General features: G+C 35.4%; 1 protein-coding gene across 1 annotated transcript; it reads left to right on the forward strand.

Moving 5' to 3' along the window:
• The first annotated feature begins 6,447 nt into the window (after positions 1-6,447).
• LOC124976583 (heterogeneous nuclear ribonucleoprotein H2-like) lies at positions 6,448-8,362 on the forward strand. Its single transcript, XM_047539389.1, is given in 4 exon segments — positions 6,448-6,459; positions 6,933-8,097; positions 8,152-8,217; positions 8,220-8,362. Coding segments are annotated over 4 exon segments (1,386 nt in total).
• The last annotated feature ends 4,734 nt before the right edge of the window (positions 8,363-13,096 follow it).

Here is a 13,096-nt window from a genome sequence, read left to right on the forward strand (position 1 = left end):
AAACCTTGCAAATGCTACAATAGGATTAGCTTTAAGTATTCAATACTTATTCCTAATTATTATTACAATTATTATTGTTGCAAATATTTTGTTTTCTTTCAAATAATGGGCTAGTGATGTTGGCTGTCCTAACATTCCAACTAAATAAAATAGAAGTGATAGTCCCTCAGTGATCTGTTCTAATAAGAAAAATTATTTTGGGAAAGTAGAGATTTTTTTCCCCTTAATATCCTCTCTCAAAAACAACTTTGAAAAATATGAAAATAAGAAACTTTTAGATTTCTACAGTTTCCTTTAGAAAATAAACTTCTTGATTATCTTCAGTGCCTGGGCTAGTCGCATGTGTAGCCTTTTGAGGAGTACATATCAACTGTTTTTATCAAGAGTCTTAATTGTTTGACAAAGTGCTTCTGCTTCATTACACACTGGTGATGGCAATGGTCATTCTATTCTAAGAGAGTTGATGTGGGACTAAAGTAAATTTACTAATATGCTTGTGGTAGTCAGTTTTGCATTACTTTATCACAATACCTGAGATAATTAACTTATACAGAAAACAGGATTATCTTGGCTCACATTTTTGGAGATTCCAGTCAAAGACTGGGAAGACTCATTCTTTTGGTCCACTGCTGAGGATACCTGATGGCAATGGAAAGCATGTGGTGGAACAAACTGCTCACCTCATTAGCCTAGAGGTATCTGGCAGAGGACTAGACTGGAGTCCAACAACCCACACGAGGGCACAAACTCAGTGATCTAAAAACCTCTCACTAGGCCCATCTCTTAAAGTTTCCCCCACAACAGCAATACCTTGAGGACAAGTTTTACCAAATGAATATTTTGGTGATATTTAGCATCCAAACTATAACAAGCCATATGAAATATTCATATATTTCTGAATTTATAGTCCAACCCATATATCAGCCCTGATCTCTACAATCAAACCAGAGAACGTATGACACCATAACATACATAATCTACACAGGAGAAGACAATTTTTCTGTTTACTTCACCTTCAACTTATATCCTGCAATACTGTATTAGACCCCTAAATATTTATGTTTTCTGCAGCAAGCAACAGAGTAGCATACTTCAGTTTGGGCAGGATGGCATATTTGGGAATAAGTAATTTTATAAAAGTTCAATCCAAATTAAATCTTGCCTTACCTTTGGAACAGCTGATGTTAGAGAGACTCAAATTAGTGTTAAGTTTACTTTAAATAATCCAATTACACTAGTTTATACAAATAACATTAAGAAGGTAAATGTGACTTAGCATGTCACATAATGAACTTCACAGTACAGCATGAAAGACATTTAGAGATTAAACTTCCTGGCCTATTTATAGCTTTCATACACATATTTGTTTGTAGCAATTAAGAACCAGCAATATAAAAATAAACGAATTGAACACAAAAAGAAATCCCTGCTAAAATATTTAATGATGAAGGAGAGAATTGTCTAGTTTCCCTTGGGCTCCATTTCAGAAAGTATAATTAGATTTTCTGGTTCTTATTTTTTGATTCTTAATTTTCAGAATAAACAGTAAGTTAGGAAAAACAGCCATACAGATATATATGTGGTAGTAAATCATAATTATATCTCAAATTCTAATCTAACCTTTGATATAATGGTAGAAAATATCACAAGTTAATTGAGATACATATTTATATAACCAAGTAATGGCATAATCTATATTGATAACTAAAGAAGTACCTTTCACTAAGATTATGAGCTATGGAATCTAGGAAGTTGTTTGAATCAAATTAAGCACAATGGTATGCAAATGTGACTATACAATGCCAGAGTGACTAATGATAAGTAAATAAAGGAATTCAACACTGAACAGTGGTCCTCTGTATTGATCATGTAGACTTGGCACTGACAAGACAAAAATCTTGGGAATGCTTCCCCATCCAGCAGTTTACCCTGATTAATGTTTTCATTTTAAATTATTCTCCCTTCTGGAATAAATAGGACTCCTTTTAGGAATGAATACAAAGGTATAAAGAAGCACTTTGAAATCCTTTTTGAAACTAAGAATATAAGCAAACAGAAGTGGATGTCAATGAAGACTGCCTAACACAGTAGGCTGACTGTCCTCATTTACAAGTGAGATTTCTCATGTTGATTCTTTCATGTGGAAATAAATTGATTTGAAACATGTAATTGTGTGTAACGGTTATTTGAATTGTCAACTTGATTGGATTATGAGATACTGATGATTAAGAGGCTTCTGGGTGTTTCAATGAGGGTGTTTCTAGGAATGACTGAAATGTGGAATAGTGAACTGAAGTGGAGACCCTCCACTCCTAAGCATGAGTGGCACCATTCAATAGGATGGAATAAAATTTGGAAGAACAAGGAAGCAGATGCAGATGCAAGCTCAGCTCTTCTTCAACGGGTTCTTGATCACTGCTTTGATCATAAGGATATGGAACTCTTGCTGCTACTTCATTCTTCCAAAGCAGACTCTGCCCAGTGATTCTCCAGGTAGTTTCCGGAAGCCTTGGTCTCAGACAAGAGTAGCACTGTTGATCTTTCTTGTTTTGGGGCTTCTGCGTCTTGGACTGCACAGCTGCTGCTTCTTCCAGCTCTCCAGCTGCAGACAGTCATTGTGAACTATCCAGCTTCTGGTCATGTAAACCAATCTAAAATTCACTTTTTATAATCATACTTCCTGTTGATTCTGTTCCTCTAGAGAACCCTGACTAATGCAAAGTGTGAAAAATGTAAATCATGTGTAGATAAGTAGTTCTAGCAATATAATTTCTTGTCATTTTCCAAGAGTTCTTATCTCCTTTAATAAGATATTTATGTAGCAATTCCATTTCTCAGAACAAATGATAAAGAAACCTATTGTTTTTGTTATGGAATTTTTGTTAAGATTTTTAATTTGATTAATTTTTCCATTCTAGAAAAACAAAACATAAGGCTGAGGGAAGTAAACATATTTTATTATGTTGAATGCAATAAATTAAATTATTCCTTGTTTTTGTTTCTTTTTGAAATTTATGCTTTATTTAAAAATAAAGGATGATATTACATTTTTGTTTAGCTTCAAGAAATAAGGGAGGCCACAAGTAGTATGAAAAAAAATTAATCTTCCAGTATCACAAACTTGCTTTCATTGAAATAACTAGATAAGGTTTATTTTAATAACTTTTTTATAGGAAAAGAAAAATCAAATGACTAAACATAATTATTTCAGAATTATTTCCAGAAAATAATTTACATAATTTTATTAGTTATATTTTTCCAGGAAAATAGAAATGATGCAAAGCATTTTTCAAAGAAAAAGGGTATTTTTATAGATGAAATAAAAGTTTATCAGGATGAAGGTCAAAGAAGCTGCTGCTAGTGTATAGGAAATCAGAAAACAGATCACACCAAACTCTGATGATGATTTCAATTTTCTCAGCAGATTGGGGGTGCTTTCCAAGAGATCACTGAACATTATTCAATATGAGTATTTTAAGCAATCACAACACTTTATTGTCTTCTATTCTATCAAACTTATGCAAAGTCTTTCTTTCATGAGACTTGACACTGAAATCCTGCTATAATGGAATCTATAAGATGTCCCATGCTTCCTGTCCCACTGCAAAAGGAGAGTTTTCTATCCTGTGATTACTGGTCATTTTATCTGATATCATTTGTCTTCTACCCTCCATATAAAATATTCATCATATATGCAAATAATTCACATATAAATATATTGTTACCCTAAGATATGCTGTAAAATGGGACATATTCTGTCTCATGTACCATGCCTGTTGTGCTGAACATCGGTAAAGTTAATATTGTAGAATTTGGAAATCATCTGATACATGATATAGTATCCAATTGCAATGTGAGTTTCATTATGGTGAATCATGTTTGCGTATTACTGAAACATATATTTTCTATTTATTAGAGAATGGATAACATTCTTTCCTTTGAATCATCCAATCTAAGATTAATTTTTATTCATAACAACATTTCTGAAATTGGTTTGTATTTGTATTGCAGAGTTTATATTTGCATTGTCTTAGTTGTGATAAAGTATGTTGTGATATTAATTTGTGCACATGCTTAAACCTATACATGTAAACATACACATCTCTAACATTTCAATCACTTAAGAAGATATTAGCTTTTATACTTATAAATCAGGCTTTAACTGGAGAAACACCTATTCTTCAGTTCAAAGAAATATTGGGAAATAAATGTTTTGACAAAAAGAGAAAAGGAGAAGCATTATTTATTTATTGAAGTATATGGATGATAGTTTGACCAATGCTTATAAAGTCAATTAAGTTTCACAGGAAACTACTAAGATAAACTTATGTTTGTGATTAAGCCTTGTTTATTTGTTTAGGTTCCCTACTAGTGATTAGGTACACCTAACTTTTGGTGACTTTGTACAAATTGCATAAAAATGGAAATGTTGGCAAGAACCAGCTAGTTTGGCCAGGCTTTCAGAAGGGGGATTGCTACCGTTATAATTTTTTTTTTTTTTTTATCATTTGTGTTATTTCATATACCAGCAAATATGTTGATTAAATGAAAATTTATGTAATGGTTAATTTGGATTGTCAACTTGATTGAATTAAGAGATGTCAATGATTAAGAGACTTTTGGATGTGTCAGTGAGGGCGTGTCTAGGAATGATGTGAATGTGGGATAGTGAGCTGAAGTGGAGACCCTCCCTAAGTGTGGGCAACACCTCCCAATAGGATAGTAGCTTGGGTGGAATAAAAGTTGGAAGAATAAGGAAGCAGATGCAAGCTCAACTACTCTTGAATGAGTTCTTGATTGCTACTTTGATCATCTGAGGATGTGGTACTCTTGCTTCTTCACTTTTCCAAAGAGTCTTCTGCCAGTGATTCTCCAGGTAGTTTCCAGAAGCTTGCTCTTGGACTATGGTAGCACTGTTGATCTTTCTTGTTCTGGGTCTTCCACCTCTTGGACTGTGCAGTTACTGGTTCTTCCACATCTCCAGCCTGCAGACCACCATTGTGGACTATCCAGCTTCTGGTCATGTAAGTCAATCTAATAAATACACTTTTTATAATCATACTTTCTGCTGATTCTGTTCCTCTAGAGAACCCTGACTAATACAATTTGGATTGCTATAATAGTCCCTAGTAAGTCCACAGGATGGTAAACAATTTCATATGATGTAGACAAGTTTAAGTTGATCAAAATTTTGAATCTAGTAATTTGTTAGCAAAGAAAGATACAGATAACGAATAATTGCATGTTTCCCTACATAATGTACATGCATACACACATACACTTATATCTCCACACCATAAAGGCCATTTTAAGAGAATATATTACTGGAGAATTTAGTGCTCTCCAAGAATGTTAGAGAATATTTTGTTTTATAAGGATGGTAACATTTTGGATGGATTCTTGAATCATTAAAGTGTATAAAGGGAGGGCAAAGACCAATTGCAATGTGAAACTTAATTGGTATAATAGTAAGTTCATAAAGAGGAAATGCATTGCATATACTCTTTAATTTTTTTAATCGTTCTAATTAGTTATACATGACAGTATAATGCATTTTGACACATCATACATAAAATAAGTATAACTTCTCATTCTTCTGGTTATACATGATGTAGAAGCATAGTAGTTGTGTAATCATATATGTACATAGGTCAATAATATCTGATTCATTCTACTATCCTTTCTACCCCCATACACCATCTACTTCCTTCACTCCCCTCTGCCATTAGCAAAGTGCCTCTATTTTTCCATAGCCACACCCCCCTTATTGTGAATTGACATCCGCATCTTAAGATGAAGAGTACCTCTTCATCTTAAGAATTTTCAAATATACGATGAGAACTTTTATCCCAAATAAAAGTTTTGGAAGTTTAGATTGTATCAATGAATAAAATAAAACAGACTCCTGCCCTGTACAGCTTACACTCCAGCAAGGAGAGAAATAGTGAAATAAATAATATGGAAAATAAGAGAAATATCATGGTAGGTTTCAGGAACAGACCCCACAGGGACTGGAAAATAGGAGAGTGGAGATATGAGAGATGAGTTACAGGGTACAAAGAGGAGCTTTGGGCAAAGACGAGGGAGGTGAGGAAATTCTGCACATATATATCTGGGGAAGGACCCTTCCTATGCGGGCAGCATCTTGGCCTGCCACAGAAACTGGAAAGAGGCCACTGGGACTGGAACAAGCCTGAGCAAGTTTGAGGTAGTAAGAAATGACTTATTGATTGAAATGACTCCTTCTTGCAAGGTTTCACGTGGAGGGTAACACAGTGTGATGTGATATGCTTTATCTCCTCATTCTGTTTGTGTTGAGAACAGTGGAGGAAGTCATATGGGGGTGCTTATGGAGCTATGTGGATTACTGGAATAAACCAAGGGATAGATGATATGGTGGGGCTCATTGTGGTGGCAGTAACAGTGGTGGACACTTAACAATTCGTCATGTATTTGAAGGTGAAACGAAGATGAGTATAGGATTGTGAGGGAAAGAGAGGAGTCAAAGATAAGCCTAAGTATTTTTGGTCTGAGTAATTGAAAGGCTAATGTTCTTACTTCTTACAGGGACATCTGTGGATTCAGCAGCTTTGAGTCAAATAATCAGCAATTCAATACTGAATTGGTCATTTTACACATTGTTTTATATGTTACTCAGTGTAATATTTATCTTCATTACAAAGAGAAGAAAACTGAAGTTCTCTAATTGTGTTCATGGATGATGGCAAAATTGGTAATGGTTTAGTTTAATATTGGAACTAATATAATTAAGAAAGTTGAGCTCGGCTCACATGATCAAATGCTTACGTGAGCAGTAGTTCTGATTATCATCTACCGTCCCACTATAGCCCTTTGAGGGAAGAAGGAGGAAAATTACCCGGTATTGTTAGAGTGCTGCAGCAAACATTTTTGTAAGTAGTTTTGTTGACCAGATTCCTGGAAGAAATTCTAGCAGAGTCAAAGGCCACATTGAAATTGCATTGAGCCAAGTTTGCCACCAAGAGCCCAATAATCACCATGATGCTGAGCACCAAGGCAGGGAGGGGATCGTAGTTAATGTCAGGGGCCTACCCTGGTCCTGCTCAGCTGATAAAGTGATGTGCCTCTTCTCTGATTGCAAAATCCAAAATGGCACATCAGGTATTCATTTCATCTACACCAGAGAAGGCAGACCAAGTGGTGAAGCATTTGTTGAACTTGAATCTGAAGATGAAGTGAAATTGGCTTTGAAGAAGGACAGAGAAACCATGGGACATAGATATGTTGAAGTATTCAACTCCAACAGTGTTGAAATGGATTGGGTGTTGAAGCATACAGGTCCAAATAGTCCTGATACTGCCAACGATGGCTTCGTCCTGCTGAGAGGACTCCCATTTGGCTGTAGCAAGGAAGAGATTGTTCAGTTCTTTTCAGGGTTGGAAATTGTGCCAAGTGGGATGACACTGCTGGTGGACTTTCAGGGGCGGAGCACAGGGGAGGCTTTTGTGCAATTTGCTTCACAGGAGATAGCTGAAAAGGCCTTAAAGAAACACAAGGAAAGGATAGGGCACAGGTACATTGAAATCTTCAAGAGTAGCAGAGCTGAAGTCCGAACCCACTATGACCCCCCTTGAAAGCTCATGGCTCTGCAGCGACCAAGTCCTTATGACAGGCCAGGAGTTGGCAGAGGAGCTGGTTTTGAGAGGATGAGGTGGGGTGCATATGGTGGAGGGTATGGAGGCTGTGATGACTACGGTGGCTATAATGATGGGTATGGCTTTGGGTCTGATAGATTTGGAAGAGACCTCAATTACTGTTTCTCAGGAATGTCTGATCATAGATATGGAGATGGTGGGTCCAGTTTCCAGAGCACCACAAGGCATTGTGTACGCATGAGGGGGTTACCTTACAGAGCCACTGAGGATGATATTTACATTTTTTTCTCACCTCTTAACCCCATGAGAGTACATATTGAAATTGGACCAGATGGCAGAGTTACTGGTGAGGCAGACGTTGAATTTGCTACTCATGAAGATGCTGTGGCAGCTATGGCAAAAGATAAAGCTAATATGCAACACAGATATGTGGAGCTCTTTTTGAATTCTACTGCAGGAACAGGTGGAGGGGCTTATGATCACAGCTATGTAGAACTCTTTTTGAATTCTACAGCAGGGGCAAGTGGTGGTGCTTATGGTAGCCAAATGATGGGAGGGATGGGCTTATCCAACCAGTCTAGTTATGGGGTCCTGCTAGCCAGCAGCTGAGTGGTGGTTATGGAGGTGGTTATGGTGATCAGAGCAGTATGAGTGGTTATGGCCAAGTTCTGCAGGAAAACTCCAGTGACTATCAGTCAAACCTTGCTTATATAGAGAAGGAGCACTAAACAGCTACTACAGAAATAAAAGCTGAGCATTTATGGGAGATGAATAGAATGGGAGGGATGTCTAGTATATCCAGTATGGTTGGTAAATGGGTAATAAAATTGATTCTGATCACTCTTGGTCATCTTTCTTTCCTTTCTTCCTTTCTTTCTCCTTTTTTAAGAAAACAAAAGTTAAGTTTAACAGTTTTGCATTATAGGCTTGTGATTCATGCTTCCTGTAAAGTGGAAGTCAAGATTGTTTTCAAACTTTAAGCTCAGTAATTTTGAACACTGAAACATTCATCTAGGATGTAATAACAAAGTTCAGTATTGACCATAACTGTTAAAACAACTTTCAGCTTTCCTCAAGTTAGTTATGTTGTAGGAGTGTACCTAAGCAGTAAGCATATTTAGCTTAAAGCAGTTTCACTTATGTTGAATGTTGCTCTGATACCACAATACATTGCAAACTTCAGAAGCATGTTGAGAAACATGCTTTTCTATAAAACTCAAATATAGGAGCTGTGTCTATGATTCAAAGTGAAAACATTTGGCATGTTTGTTAATTCTAGCTTTTGATTTAATATCCTGTAAGGCATGTGAGTGTACACTTTTACTTTTTTTTTTTTAAGATCTAGGACAATTTTGAATGGTAATACCAATACTTCAGGAGTTTGGTCATGTCAGAATTTGTATGAAATTCTGAGGCATTGATTTAAATATTTCCTTGAATTGTGATTTCCATTTAGATGTATTGTACTAAGTGAAACTTGTTAAATAAATCTTCCTTTTAAAAACTGGAAAAAAAAAAAAAAAAGAAAGAAAATTGAGCTCACCATGATCTCTTGTAACTATTTTCTAATATAATGAATTTATTTTTTTTCTGTTTGTTGTGAATGGAGTACTATGTTATTCCACTTCTTTAAAATGTTCACCTAGGATGTGAGTCATTATCAAAGAACAGATCTGTAATTCAAGTGTTTGTATCTTCAATTGTTGAAACAATCGAACATGCCTGCTTTCAAAACCTTCCTCCTTCATTCACTAACACGAAACTATTATCATCCACTTCTGCTGTCCTTGCAATATTCTTTGATTGATTAGCTAATAACTTAATTTCTCATTTTGTCATCTGCAGACATTTTATACTAATTGTATCTAATGGACTGTGAGCTACTGAAATATTTAGAGTTATTGCTAGTAAATGCAAAATATGCTTACAGATAGAATGTAAAAATAAGCAATTGGTAAACCAATGAAGATGTACATTATCTGGGATCATTGAGCTTATAAAAGTTTAATGGAGGCTAGAAGCAATATATCATTATCATCCTGTGGTGCCAAAAAAAAGGTAGGCAGATTGATGTAGCAAACTAATATTTGAATACACTGAAAGTCATTTTGTTATCCTCTGATAATTTTAAATTTATTATAGTGAAGATTAATATCTTCCTCTGGTTGATTGGTTTTACAACCAAAACTCATCATATTTGACTATATCAAGAGCTAGTTTTTTCTTCATTTACTCTTCCTGTCCTTTAATGCATCCATTTTGAGCATATTTGTTGGTATTAATAGACGTTATTTCTTTGAAAATACAGATGCTGCTCATTTATCTTTTTTTAGTGTACTTTAAATGTATTAAAAGATACATTTGATTTCATTATATTTTACTTAGTGTTCTTATAACACTTAAATTATAGAGTTCTCAAATTTCTTTTACCTGAAATTTTATCTTTTTAATTTATACTTTTCTTTGTCCCACCTATTTGGAGATTTTGATTGGGAATAACATAAGGGAAGAAGGCAAATGAGAGAAATGCATTCACATGCACATTATATATATAATTATAATTATATATGATTCTTAATTTGTACTAAGATGAAACAATCTGGTATTTCATAATAGAAAATGAAATTGGATTATAATAATAATTATAACCACTAGTTATGTGTGGAATATTTTTATCTGTATTTTAAAATATTTAAATAATTCTATGGTTTACATGTGATTATCCTCACTTGGTATTGAGTGGATACAAACATGCTAGAGTCCCACAGCAAAAAGAGACAGAAGGGGGGGATCTCATTGAGATCTGACTCTGAAGTTGGCAGTCATTTATAGTATATCTCCTAGATACTTTAGAGTGAAATCATTAGTGCTACCAAAACTTCTAAGAAGGTGGAAAGAAGGCAGAGATATGTGAAATTTATCCTTTAGGCGATAACAAACCTTTAAAGCATTTGGATAAGGAAGTAATATGATAATCCTAATACCAGGCAGATTAATTTGGCTATAGAATACTGTTGGAACTGGTGGTGAGAAAGGAGGGAGAAAATAGCTAGCTGATTATTACTTCACTCTGTTGGTTAATAATTATGTTAAATAAAGGATTGGTAATAGATTGAAAGATATTTTGAAAGAAATAGCACTACGATTTGGTGATGGATTGAATGTAAGCAGAATTAAAGTAGAGAATGCCACTTAAATTTTATATTTTACAAAGGCTCTGAATTCTGTTTTTGGCGACTAGCATTCATTTGACTGATATTGTGCAAAATCACTTATTCCGCCTACCTTAGGGGAGTATTGTAGAAATTTTGGGACTTGGTTGTCTATAAAAGTGTTTTATAAATAGAAACAACTCTGAAAAATATAATAAGACTTGTATTATGAGTTTAAAAGTTACAGAAGGCTAGTCAAAATGATATTACCATTCCTTCAGCAATTCTGAGGGATGATTATTCAGGTGCCCATCTGGCAAATCTTTGAATTAAGATAAAACAAACAAAAAATAAATAAGTGAAACCACTCTCATTGTTTTTATCTTTCTTCATACAGCAGATGTGAAAGGAAAATTCTCTACAAGGAATACAAGAGAAGGTCCATATGTTAAAGTTATGGCTGGTCCTCAGAATGGTATTATTGAGAGGTGGTCAAATCTTTAAGAGGTCAAGTCTTTTGAGAAGTCATCAGATCATTAGGGGTGTACCCTTAAAGGGGATTAAGGAATCCCCAACCTCTTCTTCTTCCTCTTTTTCTTCCTGGCCATGAGGTAAGCAATTTGTTCTGCATACATCTTCTGCCTCACCACAGACCCAGAAAAACATGTCCACCCAGACCTATCTAGAACCTTTGAAACTGTGAGCCAAACTAAAGCCTCTTCTTATAACTTAAATTATCTTAGGCATTTTGTAATAGTATCTTGAAGCTGAATAACATTTGTACCTATTACAATGTTTGTTCTCTTTAGTCAATGTTCATATATCCAGTGAAATTTCACAGAAATAAATTTATTTAATTTTCTTGTTATTTAAAAAAATTGTCCCATTGTAAGTAAAAAATATTATAAATAAAATTTCAATACATGTAAGCTATTGAATGATAAAACTTAACAGCACAAAATACTATGGAGTGTCAGTTGCATGACTGGGAGGTATAATTGCTGACACTACACCAAACAGTTTAGACAGGGAAAAGATAAGAATTCAAAAGCTGAAGTATGGTTTCCACTGAATATATATTGTTTTCACACCACCATCAGAAAGGTGAAAAGTTGTTCATTTGAACCATGACGTCTTTTTTATTTGTTCTCATTAGTTATACATGACAGTAGAATGCATTTTGATACATCATACATAAATGGAGTATAACTTCTCCTTTTTCTGATTGTACGTGACATAGATTCACATTGGTCATGTCGTCATATGTGCACATAAGCTAACAATGTCTGATTCATTCTGTTATCCTTCCTACCACCATATCCCCTCACCTTCCTTGAGTCTCCTCTGCCTAAAGTACCTTTATTCTTTCCTACATGCCCCCCACCCCTTATTGTAAACTAGCATACACATATTAGAAAAATATTCGACCTTTGTTTTTTTGGGATTGGTTTTCTTGGCTTAGCAAGATATTCTCTAACTCCATTCACCATCATTTCAAATGGCATCATTTCATTCTTCTTTAAGGCTGAGTAATATTCCATTCTGTATTTATACCACATTTTTTAAATCCATTCATCTCTTGGGGAGTGTCAGGGGCAGACTCTGAGGGCCCCAGAGCCGCACCCTGGCCTAATCTCTAAGATGGCGCCTGGCAGCTTGCCAGACATAGCTGCACTCATAAACAAGTTTTAGGAAGTAACTCTGGTTGGCTGTTGTACATGAGGCGATCCTGGTATCTGCCTGGAGACTGTTCCTTGATAGTTTGACTTTCCTGGTAGTCTACTCTCTGATAGGCTGATGTTCTCAATATAAGTCTGAGACTTGTGGAATAAAGCTCTTTTTGGTTCCTGTGATGAAGAAGAGCGTACGCGTTGTGATTGTCCCTGCGGGCGGTGGGCGATCATAAGTGGTGCCGAAACCCGGGAACTCGAGTTACAAAGAAGGAACTGATCAGGTAAATACAGGGAAAGTAAAGTACAGTCTGGCCAGGTTAAAGTTCGCAGGATAAGTGACGAGTTAAAGTTCGCGGGATAAGCGACGGAGATTGAGTGTTTGTAAGTGCTTTCGCTTTTGTTTTGCTAGTTAAAGTGATTTGCATTCTGTTAGTTTAATAGAGAAATATGGGCACTGAAATGTCACGAATGCGCATGGAAGGTCCCTTAAAGGATTTGCTCCGGGCCAATGGAATTCCTCTTGAAACTAAAACAGCCCGAACCAAATGCAGAGAGGCCATAAAACAAGGGGAAGAGGTTTTGGAGGAAATAAAAGAGGAAAGGTCTAAAGCATCAGAAAGGGCGTCAATAAGATCAG

Source organism: Sciurus carolinensis, chromosome 2 (assembly GCF_902686445.1).
Source record: "Sciurus carolinensis chromosome 2, mSciCar1.2, whole genome shotgun sequence".
NCBI classification, from domain to species: domain Eukaryota; kingdom Metazoa; phylum Chordata; class Mammalia; order Rodentia; family Sciuridae; genus Sciurus; species Sciurus carolinensis.